This window comes from Hemiscyllium ocellatum, chromosome 5, assembly GCF_020745735.1.
Source record: "Hemiscyllium ocellatum isolate sHemOce1 chromosome 5, sHemOce1.pat.X.cur, whole genome shotgun sequence".
Classification (NCBI taxonomy): Eukaryota; Metazoa; Chordata; class Chondrichthyes; order Orectolobiformes; family Hemiscylliidae; genus Hemiscyllium; species Hemiscyllium ocellatum.
The window spans coordinates 116621877-116642652 of record NC_083405.1 but is presented as its reverse complement, the minus strand read 5'-3'; the positions used below and the strand labels follow the sequence as shown (position 1 = coordinate 116642652).

The 20776-nt window shown below is 41.9% G+C and overlaps 1 protein-coding gene across 3 annotated transcripts in view; it reads left to right on the top strand.

Annotated features, from left to right (window-relative positions):
* The first annotated feature begins 8315 nt into the window (after positions 1-8315).
* The window catches only part of ube3c (ubiquitin protein ligase E3C), a 164558-nt gene continuing 152097 nt past the window's right edge, over positions 8316-20776 (top strand). Inside the window, exons 1-3 of one of the 3 annotated variants that reach the window (XM_060825127.1) lie at positions 8316-8399; positions 9378-9479; positions 19210-19263. In XM_060825127.1, the coding sequence (XP_060681110.1) occupies positions 9414-9479; positions 19210-19263 (120 nt within the window). In that variant the 5' untranslated portion in view covers positions 8316-8399; positions 9378-9413. Of the gene's footprint in view, positions 8400-8546; positions 8717-9027; positions 9046-9377; positions 9480-19209; positions 19264-20776 lie in introns of those variants that run through there. The other 2 variants (XM_060825126.1, XM_060825128.1) reach the window with 2 other exon arrangements.

Here is a 20776-nt window from a genome sequence, read left to right as displayed (position 1 = left end):
GGAGGATCAGATACCATGTCCCACCAGCTCCAATGATGTATAATAACATCCCTGAACAGGTCAATTAGAAAAAAAAAGGTTGATATGAGCTAGTAATACCTCAAATAATTTCTTGTCCTCGTGTTGTGTCTCTTTGATCAATATTTGTAGTTGTTGCTTGGATCAAGTTTTTGTGAGGCACGTTGGAACATGTATTAATGCTAAAGATGATACTTTAAAAGCAGAGACTTCTTCTATTTTTATTCATTCTTAAGATGTGGACTTTGCTGGCTTAATCAATACTTATTTCTCATCCAGAGTTGCACTTGAGAAAGTGGTGGTGAGCTGCCTTTTTGAAATGCTGCAGTCCATTTGATTTAGGGAGAGATGCACAATATGATTGGGGTTGCAGGATTTTGAACCAACATCACTGAAGGAACGACAATATATTTCCGAGTCAGAATGGTGAGTAGTTTGGAGAAGAATTTGCAGGTGGTGGGAGTTCTCCTGTAACTAGGACACAATAATCTTCCTTTGTGCAAGCAATGACTCCAAACAGCAGAGTTTTTCCCAATTCCCACTGAGTTGAGTTTTGTTAGGCTTCCTGGTGCCAAATTCTGCCAAATATGGCCTTGAATTCAAGGGCTGCAACTGTCACCTCACTTATGGAATTTGGGTATTTTGTCTATGTTGGAGTTAAGGCTGTAATGAGGTCAGGAACTGAGGGGTCCTGGCAGAAACCAAATTGAGCATCAGTGAGCAAGTTATTGCTAAGCAAATGCTCCTTGATGACACTTTCCAGTGGTGAAGCCAAGCCACCAGTGGGCATCGAAGTCTCTCACCAAGTGAACATTCTGCATCAGTGCTACCCTTGGATGATTCCTCGAAGTGATGCTCAACATGGATGAATACTTGTTCATCAACTGGGGAGGTGAGGGTTGAATCTGTAGTTAATGTTGAGGACTCCCAGAAAGAAACCTCTTTCTAATTGCATCCCACTGTGCCACAATTTCACCTTGGTCTGTCTTGCCATTGGTAGAGGGCATATTCAGAGAAAGTGATGGTGTTGTCTGAGACATTGCGTGTAAGGTATGATTTTGTATGACTATGTATGGCTTTTACTTGATTAATCTGTGAGATAGCTCTCCCAATTTTGACTCTAGCTCCCAGATATTAGTAAAAAGGACTTTGCAGGTTGAACAGGACTGTGTTTACTTGTACTTCCCTCAATCTAGTCGATTGAATTCACTGTTCACAATATAGTCTCCTCTATATCGGGAAGATAAAACACAGCTGGGTGACTGCTTTGTTGAACACTATGCTCTGCCTGCAAAATGACAACAAGCTACCAGTTGCCTGATACTTCAACATACCGTGTTCCTTGGCCAAACACTTCTGTTGCATTGTCTGCTGCAGTATTCCAGTGAGCCTCAGCGCAAACTTGAAGAATAATATCTCAATTTTCTGCCTGGGGACCCTGCAGCCTCAAGGACTCAAGTTCAATAATTTTGGAGTCACTATCCATCCTTTCATGTATCTTATCCACCCCACACCCAGTCCTGTTATGACATAGGTTGCTTTTAGCAGTCACCTAATCCCATGTAGTCCTAGGATCATTACCACATTATATCATAGAATCATAGCGCACAGAAACAGACCCTTTGGTCCAACCAGTCCATGCCGAACACAATCTCAAACTAAATTAGTACCAACTGCCTGCTCCTCGCCCATATCCTTCCAAATCCTTCCTATCTATGTATCTATTCAAATGTCTTTCAAATGTTGTAATTGTACCCACATCACTACTTCCTTCAGAAGTTCATTCCACACACGAACCACCTTCTGTGTAAAAGATTTGCTTCCATGTCTTTTTTAAAATCTCTCTCCAATCACCTTAAAAATGTACCCCCTCGTCTTGAAATCCCTCATCGTAGGGAAAAGACAACTTCCAATAACTCTATTTGGACCTTTCATTACTTTATAAAATTCTATCAGGTGGTCTTTCAACCTCCTACCCTCCAGATTAGAGTCAAGATTAGAGTGGTGCTGGAAAAGCACAGCAGGTCAGGCAGCATCTGAGGAGCAGGAAAATTGATGTTTTGGGCAAAAGCCCTAGGCTATTCAGCCTTTCTTTATAACTCAAACCTTCCATACCCAGCAACATCCTGGTAAATCTCTTCTGAGCCCTCTCCAACTTTATGATATCCTTCCTATAAGTGGGTGATCAGAACGGACACAGTATTCCAGAAGAGGCCTCACCAATGCGATTGTTGACTTGTTCGCTGAGCTGGTAAGTTTGTTTGCAGACATTCTTCACCATACTAGGTAACATAGTCAGTGTTTGGTATATGGGGTCTAAACCGCTAAGAAACAAAACCAGAAATTAGACCACCCACCTCAGCAAATCGGGATACATAAACAGCAAGTGGGACAGAACACCGATCCTTCACCAGAGATGCAGTGATCATGTTACCTAGTATGGCAACAAAACTTCTACAAATAAACTTACCAGCTCAGCAAGCAAATCAATAACCGCATCCACAACCTGAGCTACAAATCTTCTCAAGAACTTCGAAGGCCTCTCCAATGTCCTGTACAATCTTAATATAAATTCCCAACTCCTATACTCAAAGGAGTGAGCAATGAAGTCAAGTGTGCCAAATGCCTTTTTAACCACTGTCTCTACGTGATGGAAACTTCAAAGAATTATGTACCTCACCCCTAAGTCCCTTTATTCTACTGCACTATCCAAGGGTCTACCTTTAATTGTATAAGCCCAATCATTTTTTGTACCAAAGTGCAATATCTCTTTTGGGGATACATTCAGTACAGTTAAGGGCAGCACGGTGGCTCAGTGGTTAGCACTACTGCCTCACAGCAGCAGGGTCCTGGGTTCAATTCCCACCTCAGGTGACTGTCTGTGTGGAGTTTGCACATGCTCCCCGTGTCTGCGTGGATTTTCTCTGGGTGCTCCGGTTTCCTCCCACAGTCCAAAGATGTGCAGGTTAGGTGAATTAGTCATGTTAAATTGCCCATAGTGTTAGGTGCATTAGTCAGAGGGAATCGGAGGGTCGGTGTGGACTTGTTGGACTGAAGAGCCTGTTTCCACACTGTAGGGAATCTAATCTAATTAACCTGTATATTATTAACCTGGTCATGGAAATTCCAGCCAGCTGGGGTCTCTCCACCATTTCAAGAAATGACATTGGAGAGACTCTTATTCAAAAATGGGAAGGAGTAGATTAGTGTGTTTCCATCAGGCCCTGTCAAATGTAAATTGTTAACATTATTTTTCTTCTTTCCTCAGTCATGGCCAGCAAGATTGAAAGCACCACTTACTGTTGGACAGAAAGGGTTGCACCACCAGGCAGCAGCTGGGGAACATAACTCACAGACTCATCGGTTCAGGGAGATGTTCAGAAGTTGAAGGGATTTTTAACAATTCAAACTCCCATGCGATCCAAACCCAGGGAAATGTTAAAATTTTCTCAGTATCTGATGGATTCATATCCTATTTAACTAAAAAAGCGGAAAAACATTTGTGGTGAAATTAGTATTTTTATTACAACAGTACCTCTTTAAATACACGATTTCTAGTTATTGTTTCAGCAATGGTTGACAAAAGCAAAAATTCTCATCCTGATGAAAAGTAACTGAAAGCAATCCAAATGTAAAAACAGATCCATGTATGTAAGTATAAATATTGTGTAGAATCTGGCCTTGTGACTTCATTACGTTATAGAATATCGATGTCTTAACTGGCAACTGTTTTCCCAATTTGAAAAGACAGATTCTCATCTGATGGATTCAATGCCTTTTTTGAGGAATAAACACTTCTTTGAAAGCTGTCCACTATAACTTCCAAATGTAGTGTTGAAGAAAATGTCTACTACACAAAATCTTTGCTTAGGAATTAAGTCTCATAATAACATTATAACTATTCCTTTTCTTGAGTTTGACCTTGTATTGCTGGCATTTCTACTGGAGCTAGACTGTGTAAAAAGTTGGGAGGGTATTAACAATGACCACCTTCTTTGTCAGTGAATTCAATGTCCCATAACCTTCCTACCCAGGCATCACCACCAATTATTGTGGATTTTTGTTCTCCTTGTGCCCCATACTCCTCCACATGCAGGATGCACTGCTCATCAAGTCTATCCACAAAATACAAACACTCCTTAAATCGATGAATCAAGATAGCTCAGAAAAAAGGATGTGTGTTTACTCATTGATGAAATGAGCAGCCAGTTAAAGTAAGACTACATCATTTACCAGTAGTTCAATTCTGTTATGTTTTACTCCATTTATCCAAACCCTGCTGCTACACAACTGCCTGACTAGTATCAACACCTGAAGAAAGCTACATTCTTACTACTGGAATAATGCAAAACCACAGCCATATTTTATGATTCCTAATGGTTCAAATGTGTCACTGGCCTCAAGCTGTCAGTATAGACTTATTCCTGCATTCTGTTAGCATGACCACTTTCTTCCATCGTCACAGTTGTTTTCGCTAATGCTCCAAAATGTTCTTAACATTTCAGTTTTGACTTCTCTCGTACAGTTGCAAACAGTGCACCACGATAACTCTAAATTACAACTCAACCATAGAATTTATCATAGAATAACTACAGTGTGAAATCAGCCCATTTGGCCCAACAAGTCCACACCAACCCTCTGAAGAGTATCCCATCCAGACCCACCCCCCCTACCTTATCACCCTGTATTTCCCAAGGATAATGCATTTAATCTACACATCCCTTCACACTATGGACAATTTAGAATGGCCAATCCACCTAACTTGCACATCTTTGGATGATGGGAGGATACCAAAGCACCTGGAGGAAACCCACAGGGAGAATGTGCAAACTCCACACAGTATAAAAATAGAGAAGTGTTGCTGCAGCTGCACAAGGTATTATTGAGACCTCATTGTACTGTGTACAATTTTGATTCCATTACTTGAGGAGGAATGTAGTTGAATTGGAAGCAGTCAGATCAAATAGTCACTAGATTGATTCCAGAGATGAGGGTTTGTCTTATGAAGAAAGATTGAACAGTTTAGGCCCAAACTCTGGAGTTTAGAAATTATGTATAATATATTAGATACAGAGAGGATATATAACTGAGATATTTAAGATGCTAAAGGGGATTTACGCAGTAGACATAAAAAAATTGTCACCCCATGTGGAGCAATCTAGAACGAGAGGTCATGGATTTGGAATAAGGGGAGGCAGGGAATAAGAGTTGAGAAGGAATTACTTCTCTCAGAGGGTTGTGAACCTGTGGTATTCATGACCTGAGGGTGCAGTAGTTGCTGGGCCACGGAATATAGTTATAGAGAAGATAGAAATAATTTTAATTAGTGAAGGGTTGAAGGGTTATGGAGAGCAGGCAGGAAAGTGAAGTTGAGATTGAGATGAGATCAGCCATGATCATATTCAATGGCAGATCAGGCTCGAGGCCTGAGTTGACTACTACTCCTGGTTCTTATAAGACCAGAAGAAATAGGAACAGAAGTAGACCATTTGGCACCATGAACCTACTCCACCATTCAAGAGGATTATGTCTGATCTAAAGTGCTGCCCCTTCTCCAGAACCCTCAATTTCCCTACTGATCAAGAATCTATTTTGTTACGAAGAGTTGGTGTACTATACCTTTAAGGGTTAAAAGCTAGCAGAACTACCTGACAGCACCAAGTGATGTAAATAAGATACAATGTAACATGCGGTCAGATAACTAGGGTAGCTGGTTGCCTGGAGACAAAAACACATTTGAAATAGGCCAGTCAGTTTAATACCAAACTCCAATCAAGTTTGAATTTAGCATATTGACAATATTAAAACTGAAAATGTGTTGCTGGAAAAGCGCAGCAGGTCAGGCAGCATCCAAGGAGCAGGAGAATCGACGTTTCGGGCATGAACCCTTCTTCAGGAATGAGGAAAGTGTGTCCAGCAGGCTAAGATAAAAGGTAGGGAGGAGGGACTTGGGGAAGGGGCGTTGGAAATGCGATAGGTGGAAGGCGGTCAAAGTGAGGATGATAGGCCGGGGTGGGGGCGGAGAGGTAAGGAAGAAGATTGCAGGTTAGGAAGGCGGTGCTGAGTTCGAGGGATTTGACTGAGACAAGGTGGGGGGAGGGGAAATGAGGAAACTGGAGAAATCTGAGTTCATCTCTTGTAGTTGGAGGGTTCCTAGGCGGAAGATGAGGCGTTCTTCCTCCAGGCGTCGTGTTGCTATGGTCTCGCGCTGGAGGAGTCCAAGGACCTGCATGTCCTTGGTGGAGTGGGAGGGGGGAGTTGAAGTGTTGAGCCATGGGGTGGTTAGGTTGGTTGGTCCGGGTGTCCCAGAGGTGTTCTCTGAAACGTTCCGCAAGTAGGCGGCCTGTCTCCCCAATATAGAGGAGGCCACATCGGGTGCAGCGGATGCAGTAAATGATGTGTGTGGAGGTGCAGGTGAATTTGTGGCAGATATGGAAGGATCCCTTGGGGCCTTGGAGGGAAGTAAGGGGGGAGGTGTGGGCGCAAGTTTTGCATTTCTTGCGGTTGCAGAGGAAGGTGCCAGGAATGGAAGTTGGGTCGGTGGGGGGTGTGGACCTGACGAGGGAGGTGTGGACCTGACCACACTCAGTTGCCAGACTTGTTAGGTTTGTTCCAACAGTTTCTGTTTTTGTCTCTGATTTCCAGCATCGTAAGTTCTTCAGTTTCTTTCGGAGGATCACTGGATCTGAAATGTTACCTGTACTTTCTCCACACAGATGCTGCCAGATCTACTGAACTTTTCCAGCAATTTCTGTTTCATCTTCAGTTTCTCTGGTTCTGGTGAAAAGGGACAGGTGATAGATATTGGGGCAAAGGTTGCGAGTCCTCCCTATCCCAATGACGCCACTATTGCACTGATAATCCCTTCCTAAGCAGCCTGGGGGAGGGTGGGTGGGGAGAACACAACCACTGCACGCGCACTTACAACAAATCAAATCAATAACACACTGATTTAAGTACCCTGCTTATTAAAACCTTCGAATAAAATCCAGCATCTTGACACCTTTCCCCTTCAGAATGTTGAAATTTGTTTTTCTTAAACTGTCGAGATGGACCAAACACCGACAGATGAGAGTCCATGTGGTGCTAGGAAAAAACGTTTGTTCAGTGTATGAATTCTTCTGAGGATGAAGAACAGCAAAGGTCCTTTGCAGGTCTGGGAGAGTGTTGTCCTGAGCTGGGGCAGGGCTGACCGCAGGGAGTGTAGGTAGCGGCGCATGTCTGCGAGCGTGAGTCCTGAAGAAGGGTTTATGCCCGAAACATTGATTCTCCTGCTCCTCGGAGGCTGCCTGGCCTGCTGTGTTTTTCCTGCATCACATTTTTCAACACCGACAGATGAGAAAAGATTCTTCCAAGTGTTGGTTGTTGGAAATGTGCATGTGTAGTACAGGCACGGGCCCAGTCCACTGGAGGGCGGGTAGAGAATGACATAAATGTCCGAAACTGACTTTGCGCTGCTCAAACATCTGGACAAAGTTAAAAATCACACAACATCAGGTTATAGTGCAACAGGTTCATTTGGAAACACTAGCTTTCGGAGTGCTGCTCCTTCATCAGGTGGCTGTGGGACAGGATCATAAGACACAGAATTTATAGCAAAAGATCAGTGTCATGCGACTGAAATGATACATTGAACAAACCTGGATTTAATGCATTGTCTGAGTTGAGATGTCACCTTTTTTTAAATAAGACCTTAAGTTATCTCGAGAATGTGACTGAAAAGAAATTCTTGCATTTACATATTAATGAACTGAATTATCAATGATGTAAGACTAAACAGCAAATCAGGTTTGTTCAATACAGTAGGCCCTCGGTACCCGCCAGCTATACCTACTGGGAATGCCCAAAACTGCAGGCTGGAGTGAACCCATTCATTTCAGTGGGAAATTTACCTGCCCTGTAGACCTCTGGTCCCGGTTCTGGAACATTCCATGCACCAAGTTCTGGCCATGGTCAACTGCGGGTAACTGAAACTGTGGGAAACGATTCCGTGGGTACGGCGGTCGCCCTGTGTATCATTTCAGTCGCATGACACTGTGAGCTTTTGCTACAAATTCTGTGTCTTACGATGCTGTGCCACAGCCGCCTGGTGAAGGAGCAGCGCTCCGAAAGCTAGTGCTGGACCATAACCCGGAGCTGCGCGCATTTTAACCTCGTCCACCCCGGGCTCCTCCACGACAATCTCTTGGTGGGGTGTGTTGGTGTGGGGGGGGGGGGGCGGGTGCGCGAGGTGCAGTGACGTCACAGAGTAGGCGTGGTCTCCCGAGAGGAAGTGGACGCGGGCGCGTGTGGGAAGGAGGGCTGTTCTGAGCCGTTGGGAACGATGACAGCTTCCGGCGTGCGCTGTCGGTTTCAGTTACAGGCGGCAGCTGGTGCATCAGGTAAAGGAGCCGGGCTGGGCCGTGAGGGAGAAGGAGACGAGAGAGAGTAATGAGGAGAGGGGAAAGGGGGACTGAAGAGAAGAGCAGGAGACCCTCTCGCCACTGCCTCCCCCCCCCCCCCCCCCCATTAATAAATTCGTTTCTCAGTCTTTTACAACATGTTTGGATGCGAGGCTCTTATTCGCCGAAGCTGATGTTTCAGAGAAACTCCCTTCTCTCTCAAATACAATCAGCGTTTGCGTCCTGCTGAGTCATAAAGGAAGAGTGCAAGAGCCCTGGCTGACAATTCACTCCACTGGCCAGGCCTCGGAATCACGGTATTTCTCACTCAGATACACGGAAGGCGGTTCTTCTTTCTGCTTAGTTGCAAATCTTTGTAGTAGTCCTTTTTTTTTCCTCGACAGCGTCGTATCTTTCGCCCTTGTACACCACTTCATTCCCCGCCCCTTTTCTATAAGCCCTACGAATTTGGTTACTGTTATAACAAACTCCCAAGCAGAGATGTGACTTAACCATACTAGATGCGATTCGTTCAGATTTAGGAGATTTCAAGAGTATTAGCAATTCAGCTTATAATGTGGAATAGCTTATGTATGCTGTATTAGAGACAAAAAATATCTGCAGATGCTGGAATCCAAAGTATCCTGTACGTCCTATATAGTGTGTGTATTTATGTAGAATTCACATGATTAATGTTGAAATTGCTTTGAGTTAAAGTGAAGTTTGCATACCTAGAAAAGAGAATTAAGTGTGCTGTTGTAATTTCATGTCATTCAGTGCTTTAGCCTATGTTTAATTAAAATATCTTGTAAATTTTCACTGCCATACTAAACAAGTGATAATTTTCTTTTCTGGGTGAGGTCATCCTTATCCTGTTACCATTAGGTTCTTATTGCTGAATAGTCAAGATGTTAAGCTTTGTAAAAACTGTTTGAGATGTGAATAGTTGCTTAAATGGAAATACAATTTCACATATAGGAGCTGTACCTCTACTAGATGGAATAACATACAGACATGTTCAGCTTTGAAGGGGATTTCAAAACGCGGCCCAAGGTATCTCTTGGTGGAGCAAGCAGGAAGGTGAGTAATCACTTGCTGTTAGAATCAAGTTTTAATGTGTACAATGAGCATTTTTAAATTTAATAACGTGTTGAATCTGAACTTTAAAAAATGGTTTGTGGCAATTATGTAATCAAAGCTAAGGAATATAAAGTATTGTTTCTAAGTCCATTAAAGACTTTCTGGAAATGTCACTGCTGTAATGTAGGAAACATGGCAGCCAATTTCCACACAGCAAGCTATCCTATTTGAAAATGATCAGATAATATACTAATGTTGATTTGAGGGATAAATGTTGATTAGGACAGGATATTGATGTCATAGTCATACAGCATAGAAACATATCCTTTAAGTGTCGCTGAACAAAGTGACTTTGGAGTGCAGGTTCATTGTTCCTTGACAATGGAGTTGCAGGTGAACAGGGGAGTGAATAAAGTATGCTTGTCTTTATTGGTCAGTGCTTTGAGTATAGAAGTTGGGATATTACGATGTAGTTGTGCAGGACATTGGTTAGGCCACTTTTGGAATACTGTGTTCAATTTTGATCTTCCTTCTATAGGAAGAATGTTGTGAAACTTGAAAAGATTCAGAAAAGATTTATAAGGATGGTTGCCAGGGTTAGAGGGTTTGAGCTATAGGGAGAAGTTGAATAGGCTGGGGCTGTTTTTCCAGCAGGTGGTGGGTTTGGAATGAACTACCAGAGGAAGTGGTGGAGGCTGGTGCAATTACAGAATTTAAAAGGCATCTGTATGGGTATATGAATAGAAAGGGTGTAGATGAATAGGGTCAAATGCTGGTATGTGGGATAGATTAATTTAGGATATCTGGTTGGCATGGGTGAGTTGGAATAGAGTCTGTTTCTGTGTTTTGTATCTCAATGACTTTATGATCAAGTTTCCTAAATTGAACTAGTCTCGTTTGCCAGCATTTGTGCCTATATCCCACCTTCACCCTTCCTACCCATGCAGCTATCCAGATATCTTTTTAAATATAGTAATCGTGCCCGCCTCTACCACTTACTTTGGCAGCTCATTTCATATATACACCAACCTCTGTGTGAAAACATTACCCCTCTTGTGTGTCTCAATTTTCCTCCCTCTCACCTTAAAGCTATACTCTGGATTTCTGGAATCCCAACCCTGGGAAAAAGACCTTGGCTATTCATCTATCCATGCCCCTCAGATTTAGTAAACTTGTATAAAGTCACACTTCAGCCTGCTTCAGTCCAGAGAAATAAGTCCTAGTCTAACCAACCTCTCCTTAGAACTCAAACCCTCCAGTAACATCTTTGTAAGTCTGTTTTCCACCACTTCCAGTGTAATAACTTCCTTCTTATACCAGGCTGACCAGAATTGTATGCAGTATGCTAAATGTGGCCTTAGCACTGTCTTGTATAGTTGTAACATGACATCCCAACTCCTGGACTCAATGCTCTGACTGACGAAGACAAGTGATCCAAGTGGTCTTTGCGATCCTGTTCTACCTCTGATGCGACTTTCAAGGAATTATGTACCTGCACCCCTGGATGTGTCTATTCAGCAGCACTCTCTTGGGCCCTACCATTCACTGTATAAATCCTGCTCTGGTTTCTTACCAAAGTTTCTTACGTTGTATTTATCTGCCGTAAATTCCATCTGATGTTCCTCAACCACTGGCTCTGTTGATCAAAATCTTGTTGTACTCTTAAATCATCTTTACTGGGGAAAAAGCGAGGACTGCAGATGCTGGGGATCAGAGTCAAAAAGTGTGCTGTGGAAAAGCACAGTAGGTCAGGCGGCATCCGAGGGGCAGGAGAATTGATGTTTTGAGCATAAGCTCTTCATCTAATTCTTCTACTATCGAGCCGATTTTGTATCCAATTGGCTAGCTGTCCCTGGATCCATTATAGTCTAATCTGACTAACCAGTCTACTATGTGGAACCTTTGTCAAAGGCCTTGCTAAAGTCCATGTAGACAACGTCTGTTGTTCTACCTTCATTTTCATCAGGAAGAGCTTTTGCTCCAAATGTCGACTCTCTTGCTCCTTGATTGCTGCCTGTCGGGCTGTGCTTTTCCAGCACCACACTTTTTGACTCTAATCTTCTTTACTGTCCACTATACTATCAACTTCGGTGTCATCTGCAAACTTAATAACCGTGCCTCTCATCTTGTCATCCAAATCATTTTATATAAATGATGAACAAAATTGGACCCAGCACCAATCCTTGTAACACACTGCTGGTCTCATGCCTCCAGTGTGAACAACAACCTGCTACTACCATCTTCTGTCTTCTACTGTCAAGCCAATTTTGCATCCAATTGGCTAGCTCTCCTTGGATCCATTATAGTCTAACGTTACTAACCAGTCTACCATGTGAAATCTTGTCAAAGGTCTTGCTAAAGTCCATACAAACAGCGTCTGTTGTTCTACCTTCATTGATCTTCTTAATCACATCTTTAAAAAATACAACCAAATTTGTGAGATGTAATTTTCCTTGCACAAAGCCATGCAGACTATCCCTCAGTCCTTGCTTTTCCACACACACACACACCCCTACCTTCTATTATGTACAATATTGTACAAACCTGGCGATGTACAATATTATTAAAGATACATGAATATGATGGAGGCTTAACTTCGTATTTTACAGCTGTCTGCTGCCTTCTGTATATTAAGCTTTTTTCAATTTTTGTTACTGTTTTGAAGAATGCCCAGTGAAAACTGTACTGTTCTCTCCCTGATTATCCTAAACATTTGTATTGTTTTTCCTTACTTGTTAATGATTCAATACCTCTGACTATACTAGTTCACCGTACCAAATTTACTCATTTATCCACTGTCACATTGTCGGATGGTAAAACTGTATTTAAATAATTTGAATGCAAATGGCTAGCTTTTGATATTTTATTCCTTTGCCAAATGAGAGTAATGGACTGTTGTGTTCCTGTTCTGAAAAAGGGTCACTGGACTTGAAAAGTTGACCCTGCTTTCTCTGCACAGATGCTGCCAAACCTGTTGAGTTTCTCCAACAAGTCTGTTTTTGTCACAAGGGATTCTTTTTACTTGGAGAATGTTATAGTTGGTATTAGGCTTCAATGCATACAGCCATAAAAAATAACAGGAGTAAGCTATTCCAGCATTCAATATGACCATGCCTGACCATCCAATTCAGTACCCTGTTCCTGCTTTTTGCCCATATCCTTTAATGCCTTTGTTCCTAAGAACTATATTTACATCCTTCTTGGTCTCCAATGGTTTGGCCGTGGTAGTTTTCTGTGCTGAACAATTCCACAGGCTTGCCACTTTCTGAAGAAATTCTTCCTTTTCTGTCCTAAAAAGTCTATCCATTCCCCTTAAACTGTCTCCTTATTCTGGACTTCCTGATTATTGTGAGTATCCTTCCTGCATTCACCTTGTCTAATCTTTTTAGGAATATAGCTGAGACTAGATCAGTCTCACCTGTATGTCAGTTCTGCCATCCCAGGAATCAGACTGGTAGAACCTCCTTCGAACCCCCTCGATAGCTAAAACATCCTTCCTCAGAGAGGGAGACCCAATTGCACACAATACCATAGTTGTGGTCTTACCAAGACCTTGTACACTTCACTATGAAGGCCAAGATGCAGTTTGATTTTTTTAACTATCTGCTGTAGCCACATGCTTATCTTCAGCAAATGGTGTATGAGGACACCCAAGTATCATTTTTTAAATGGGGAAAGGCTTTGGAATCTGGAGCACAAAGTGAACCTGAGTTTAGGATTCTTGTAAGGTTTACATGCAATTTCATTTAGCAGTTAGGAAGGCAGATGCAATGTTAACATTCATTTTGAGAGCGCTAGCGTACAAGAGCAGTGATCTGCTGTCAAGGCTAGATAAGGCTCCAGTCAGACCACTTTTGGAATATTGAGTGCAACTTTAGGCCCTGTATCTAAGGAAGAATGTGCTGGTGTTTGAGGGGACCCAGAGGAGGTTTACAGTAATGATCCTGGGAATGAAGGATTTGTCTTATGAAGAGAGGCTGAGGATTCTGGCTCTGCACTTGGAGTTTCGAGGGGAGATCTAATCAAAACTTAAAGCACCCTGGAAGCCTGGGTAGAATGATGTGAAGAACATGTTTCTACTAGATGTAGAGACTACGACCTGAGGGCACAACCTCACGGTAAAGGGATGACCCTTGAGAACTAAGATGGGGAGGAATTCCTTCAGTCAATAAGATGGTGAATCTGTGGAACCCTTTGCCACAGAAGATTGTGTAGGTCAGGTCACTGAGTGTATTTAAGACTGCAGTAGATAGATAGGTTCTTGATTGGTAAGGGAATCAATTGCCCGTAGTGTTAGGTAAGGGGTAAATGTAGGGGTAAGGGTGGGTTGCGCTTCGGTGGGTCGGTGTGGACTTGTTGGGCCGAAGGGCCTGTTTCCACACTGTAAGTCTAATCTAATCTAATCTACTCGGTGATGACAGGAGTTGTAATTAAGAAACACATCAGCCATGACCAAATGGTGGAGCAACTTGATAGCTCAATGGCCTAATTCTGTTCCTATACCTTCCAGTCTTATGATCTCCACCTTTCCCAATCTGTTGTCATTCGGGTGATCATCTGCCTTCCTGTTTTTGCTGTTCAAGTTGATAGCCTAACATTTCTGCATCGTTACACTGCATCGGCATTGTGCTTGCCCATTTACTTGTCCGAGTTGCACTGAAGGTTCTCTGCATCCATCTCACAGCATTATCTTCCACCCAGCTTTGTCGTTCAGAGTTGGAGCTATGACAAGAGTTTCCTCATGTGGTGCTGAAAAAGCACAGCAAGTCAAGCAGCACCTGAGGAGCACGGACATCGATATTTCGGGCGAAAAACCCTTCATTGGGAAGGACTCTTGCCTGAAATGTTGATTTTCCTGCTTCTCAGATGCTGCTTGATCTGTGCTTTTTCCAGCACCACACTCTCCACTCAAATTTCCAGCATCTGCTTGCTTTTTGTCTGGTATTATGGAGCAACCCCAACCCCCTCAAAATATATCAAGGAGCTTAGATTGAACATTTGATTTTATTAAGAGATAAGTGTAAGGCGCTATGTTCCAGGTGTGATTTAATTATTCCACCACTAGTCTTTAAGCAAAATACACTTTATTCTTAAGCACAAATAAAGTGCAAGGACAAAAGGAATTAGCATGACATTATTGAAGTACTTAATATATTTAATTACTGTTGCATCAGTCATTCTATTCTAGCAGCATCTTGTAAATGCACCCTTGGTAAAGGCAAATTCAGCAGAAATCTTCCTCACGTGCTATTTCTCTGATCTAGCTGATTTGACAAGCATGACTTCCCCTTTATAAATCCATGCTGACTCTGTCTGATCTTGTCACTGTTTCCAAGCACTTTGCTTTTACAACTTTATAATAGATTCTTAACACGTTTCCCACTACCAAGTCAACCAATTTATAATTCACTGTTTTCCTCTGCTTCCCTACTTAAGTAGTGAAGCTTCATTAGCAAGACTCCATACCAAAGAAACTGTTGTAGAGTCTATAGAATATTTGAAGATGTCTGCTAATATGGCCGATAGATCTTGGTCCCCTGTTTAAGGCTTTACAAGAGGTTTGAGTTTTAATCCTGTCAAATTGTGTTGTGGTTTTTATGAAGTCATATTTTATTTGATTTGTGGTATAAAAGCAGCGCGCTAAAATCGAGAAATCTGAAATAACGACAAAAAGTGCTGGAAGTACTCAAGGTTGTGCAGTGGGGGAGGTGATAACCTCTTGTTATTGTTGCACTGTTAATCCAGAGACCCAGGTAATGTCTACGGACCTGGGTTTGAATCCCTCTAAAGTAGATGGTGGAATTTGAATTCAATATAACTATGAAATTAACAGTCTAATGATGACCTTGAATCCTTTATCAATTGTCAGGAAGAAAACCCATCTAGTTCACTCATGCCCTTTAGGGACAGAAACTGCAATCCTTACCTGGTCTGACTCCAGACCCACAGCCATGTGGTTGACTCTTAACTGCCCTCTGGGCAATTAGGGATGGGCAATAAATGCCAGCCTAGCCTTCATCCCCTCAATTTTAATAGAAAGCATCTCTGGAAATTGAGTTAAAGAATTAATGACCCTTCATTGTAACAGAAAAAAGTTTGAATACCGTAGGTTTTCAGCAAGTGTGAGAGGCAGGTAAGAGAATGAGAGGGCACAGAGTTGTTGTAATTGGGAAGAGAAGTAGTAGTGATTGGAGAAACTTTCATGTTGTGTTAAGGTCTGGAATGCATTGACTGAGTTTTGATTTGGAGATGCCGGTGTTGGACTGGGGTGTACAAAGTTAAAAATCTCACAACACCAGGTTATAGTCCAACAGGTTTAATTGGAAGCACACTAGCTTTCGGAGCATTGCTCCGAAAGCTAGTGTGCTTCCAATTAAACCTCGAGTAAAAAATGAGGTTTGCAGATGCTGGAGATCACAGCTGCAAATGTGTTGCTGGTCAAAGCACAGCAGGCCAGGCAGCATCTCAGGAATAGAGAATTCGACGTTTCGAGCATAAGCCCTTCATCAGGAATAAGCTTATTCCTGATGAAGGGCTTATGCTCGAAACGTCGAATTCTCTATTCCTGAGATGCTGCCTGGCCTGCTGTGCTTTGACCAGCAACACATTTGCAGCTCCAATTAAACCTGTTGGACTATAACCTGGTGTTGTGTGATTTTTAACTTTGACTGAGTTTGGTGGAGACAGGTTCAATTGACACAAGTAGAAGATAATTTGGTGGTTCTCTGAAAAGGAAGACTGTGTAATTTGTGGGGAGAAGGCATGGCAATTGCACATGAATTAAATGCTAACTTGGTGAACTAGTGCAGACGCAATGGGCTGAGTTGCCTCTTTATACACTGGAATAACGATGTGAACAAAGAGCTAGCTTGTGGTGGTGTTGAGAATAAGAGTTTAAATCAATGTGGTAGTGAGTCAAGTGAGGAAACCATGTATTAAAAGAATGTGTGAATAACAATAGCTATTTTTCCAAATTCATGACAAAGGAAAAAAGATAAATCAAAGGAAAAACAGTTGAACTAGTGAACAACCACAAAATGATGGGTTGGGTTATGGTCTAAAATTGTTGAATATAGCATTGAGTCTGAAGTGTCTGGAGTACTGTTGAAATTTGGTGGAAAGTGTGTTTGGATCTTTGATAACTTGAGGCGAAGAGGGAGATGACAGATATAACTTCCGTTTTCCCTGCTTTTGGATTGCAAGGTGCCAGAGAAAAGGGAGAGGATGTGGGTTGTTGAATAGACCAGGTTATTGCAGAGAGAGTGATCCTTCAGAATATTGAGGAGTGGGAGGGAGCTAAGGGTTCTCCCCTGCCATACCATGGTCACTTGACCTTGTCCATTAAGTTTCACATGAAATGCTCTGACCTTCCTCCTCCCTTCCAGACCAATGATGGAGTTTGCATTGTCCTCATTATCTGCTCTAGTAGCCTCCATTTTCAAGTGATCATCATCCACCATCCACTTCTAGTGTCATGCCATCATCAAACAAATACTGTCCAAGCTTCTGTGTAAGGTTAATGTAATTTCTCCACTTGTGATTTCTGTACCTCCTATTAATGAGCTCTAATGCTTTATTTACACTTGCATATGACAATCAGTGCTACCAGTTGATAAATATGTGTGCCTCCAGAAATCCTCATGTGATTTTTAGACTCATGCTTTCCAAAGAAGAGATTTCTTTTTGTTTTGGTAGGATGAATAACACCTTTATTGTCTATCGCCCAATCCATGTGTGGTGTCATTCAATGTTTAACTCTATGTACAATCAAACCTGGGACCTTGGATAAATTAGTGGTTGCACCATGCAATGCTTTTAACCTTGATGGGTACAGGTGCCAAGGATGGTGTTACGTCATCTTCATATAAGAAGTCTCGATAGATCATTTGTTTAAGGATATTATAAAATATGTCTAATGCTCATACATTCTAAATACATACACTTAGCCGAGAGGTGTCTCTGATGAAGGGCTTAAGCCTGAAATGTCAATTCTCCTGCTCCTTGGATGCTGCCTGGCCTGCTGTGCTTTTCTAACACCCCACTCTCGACTCTGATTTCCAGCATCTGCAGTCCTCATTTTCTCCTACATAATGCACTTACACTGGGAACACCGTCACCAAGCCACTCACCATACTGATTTGGAAATCTGTTGCCATTGCTTCAGTGTCGCTGGGTCAAAATACTGCTGTTCCCTCCCTAACAGCACTGTGGGTTTACGTACAGAACTTGGACTGCAGTGGTTCAAGAAGGCAACTCATCAAATTCTCAAGGGCAGCAAGGAAAGCCAATTATGCTGGTCAATCAGGCATTGACTATGTCCCCTGAGTGAATTAAAAGTAACTAAATAAATATTTAGTAATGACCAGCTAGGAGAAGTAGCTGAATTTTATAATTGGCCTTTTGACTGTTGTAAAACTTTGCATCCCTGGAGTTAATTCTTTGGAGAAAGTTGATCAATATCTCAGGTCACTTTGAATGAAACCAAGGTTCATTTTGATTTGAGAACTATCCAACCAGAAAAATCTGACTGTTTAAGCTAAAATGGGCCAAATCCGCTACCCATGATTTTGTTTGTGTATTGGCAATGTTTCTAACATTGACTCAATTATAAGACCTGTATTACATTGTTTACTTTTCAACTGATGGTCTGAGCATGCTCTTGGAAGATTGCCTGAACCACCCTAAATTATTAATAGTTGTAAGATCTGTTTTTCAACTGGGCTCAGTAGTTAGCACTGCTGCCTCTCAGCACCAGGGTCCCAGGTTCGATTCCAGCCTTGGGCAACTGTCTGTGTGGAGTTTGCACATTCTCCCCGTGTCTGTGTGGTTTTCCTCCGGGTGCTCTGGTTTCTTCCCACTGTCCAAAGATGTGTAGGTCAGGTGAATTAGCCATGCTAAATTGCACATAGCGTCAGGTGCATTGCTCAGAGGGGAGTGGGTCTGGGTGGATTGCTGTTCGGAGGGTTGCTGTGGACTGGTTGGGCTGAAAGGCCTGTTTCCAACATTGTAGGGAATCTAATCTAATCTAAACTGAGTCACCGATTCAAGACCAGTGAGGATATGTATCTCGATTCGTTATGAAGTCCTATTTGAAAGTGATTCTCTTGTGACTTGTTTTTCTATCTTTGCACATATGCATAGTGCTTATTGGTGCTTATGTAATTAGTGCAAAATGTATGGAGTTTTTAATCCTTTGCCTATTGTGCCTTTTTAACAAAATGTCACATTTAATTTGCCTGTTTATGGACATTTATCCCCGTATCTGTTAAACTATCTTGGTTATTTGGTCTCACTTACTACACTAGCGTGCTTTCTTAATTGTCACCATCTTGAATTATGAATGCCTTAATGCTTCACTTGCTGTTGTATTTGTGTGTTTTCTTGAATTGTACTTCTATTTCACAGAAATGAGGAGTTCGAGTATGTGACCACATGGAGCTAATAGTTTTGTGTGGAATTTGTTTTCTCTCCCTTTATATAAAAAAAATGTGGTTTTGCTTTATTTTGTGAATTTTAGAAACAGAAAATGCTGGAAAGACTTAGCTATGTCAACCTGATCTCCTGCAAGGATTTGTCCAAATTGTGTTGAATTGTCTTCCAGTTTTAGGCTGGTGTAATTAGAAAATACTGAATTTTCTTGTTTACTGGTCAAAAGATCATAACCAACATAAGTATTGGAGAATGAGAACAATGTTTCAAACAAGCTAATGTTGTATAAATCTTTTTGAAGGAAGAAAAAGCTTCACTGCTACATCGAACCCAGGAAGAAAGACGAAAGCGAGAGGTAAACTGGAGATTTCATTCTCATTAATTTAAAACATCGTGGGCACTTTATCGTACTCTCATGGACTTTTACTGAAGACCCTATTCTGTTATAATAATATGCCCTCACAATAATGGAAATTGGAATGTTTCCTGAGTCCAATATGATTGCAGATTGGGTAAATGATACTTTAATGTTTACAGCAGAGGGCAAAAACTTGCTGCTTAATGAATATTTGACTTGGTTTAGTACAGAAATAAATAGCATAATGCCAACAACTTGAAAACTGAGAATAGTTACTTTTAAGATTCCTCCACTGAATAAACAAAAGCTGTAACTTACTCTTTATCAATATAAAACCAACTCACTGCTAGGCAACCACGCATTCCTTTCTACACTTAATAAACCATGGTATTACTCAGAGTTCCCAGATCAGCTAGAGACATTAGAATAGCTCAATACTCAATAAAGCACCTGGATTCAGTTCTAGTAAAGTCTAAACTCAAGATGCAACCAGAAAACCAATGTCTTCTGTTTGCACCAGCACATTCCATAAGAAGACCATAAGAAATAGGAGTGGAAGTAAGGCCATTTGGCCCATCGAGTCCACTCCGCCATCAATCATGGCTGATGGGCATTTCAACATCAATTACCTGCACTCTCCCCGTAGCCCTTAATTGCGAGATTAAGAATTTATCAATCTCTGCCTTGAAGACATTTAATGTTCTGGCCTCCACTGCGTTCTGTGGCAGTGAATTCCACAGGCCCACCACTCTCTGCTGAAGAAATGTCTCCCCATTTCCGTTCTAAATTGACCCCTCTAATTTTAAGGCTGTGCCCACAAATCCTAGTATCCCCGCCTGACTGAAACAATTTCCCAGCGTCCAATTTCTAAGCCATGCATTATCTTGAAAGTTTCTATTAGACCTCCCCTCAACCTTCTGAAATCTAACGAATACAATCCCAGGATCATCAGCTGTTGATCATATATTAGGCCTACCATTCCAGGGATCATACGTGTGAATCTCTGCTGGACACGCTCTAGTGCCAGTATGTCCTTCCTGAGGTGTGGGGCCCAAAACTGCAGACAGTATTCTAAATGGATTCCAACCAGAGCTTTATAAAGCCTCAGCAGTACATTGCTGCTTTTAGATTCCAACCCTCTTGAGATAAATGACAACATGACATTGACTTTCTTAACCAAAGACTCAACCTACAAGTCAACCTTTAGAGAATCCTGAACTAGCACTCCAGATCTATTTGTACTTTGGCTTTGTGAATTTTCTCACCGTTTATAACATAGTCCATGCCTGTACTCTTTTTGTTTTCCCAATGCAAGACCTTGCATTTGCTCACATTGAATTTCGTCAGCCATTTCTTGGACCATTCTTCTAAACTGTCTAAATCTTTCTGTAGCCAGCCCACCACCTCAGAACTATCTGCCTGTCCACCTAATTTCGAACTTCGCCAGAATGCTCCCAGTCTCTTCGTCCAGGTTGTTTATATAAAAAGTGAACAGCTGTGGCCCCAAAAC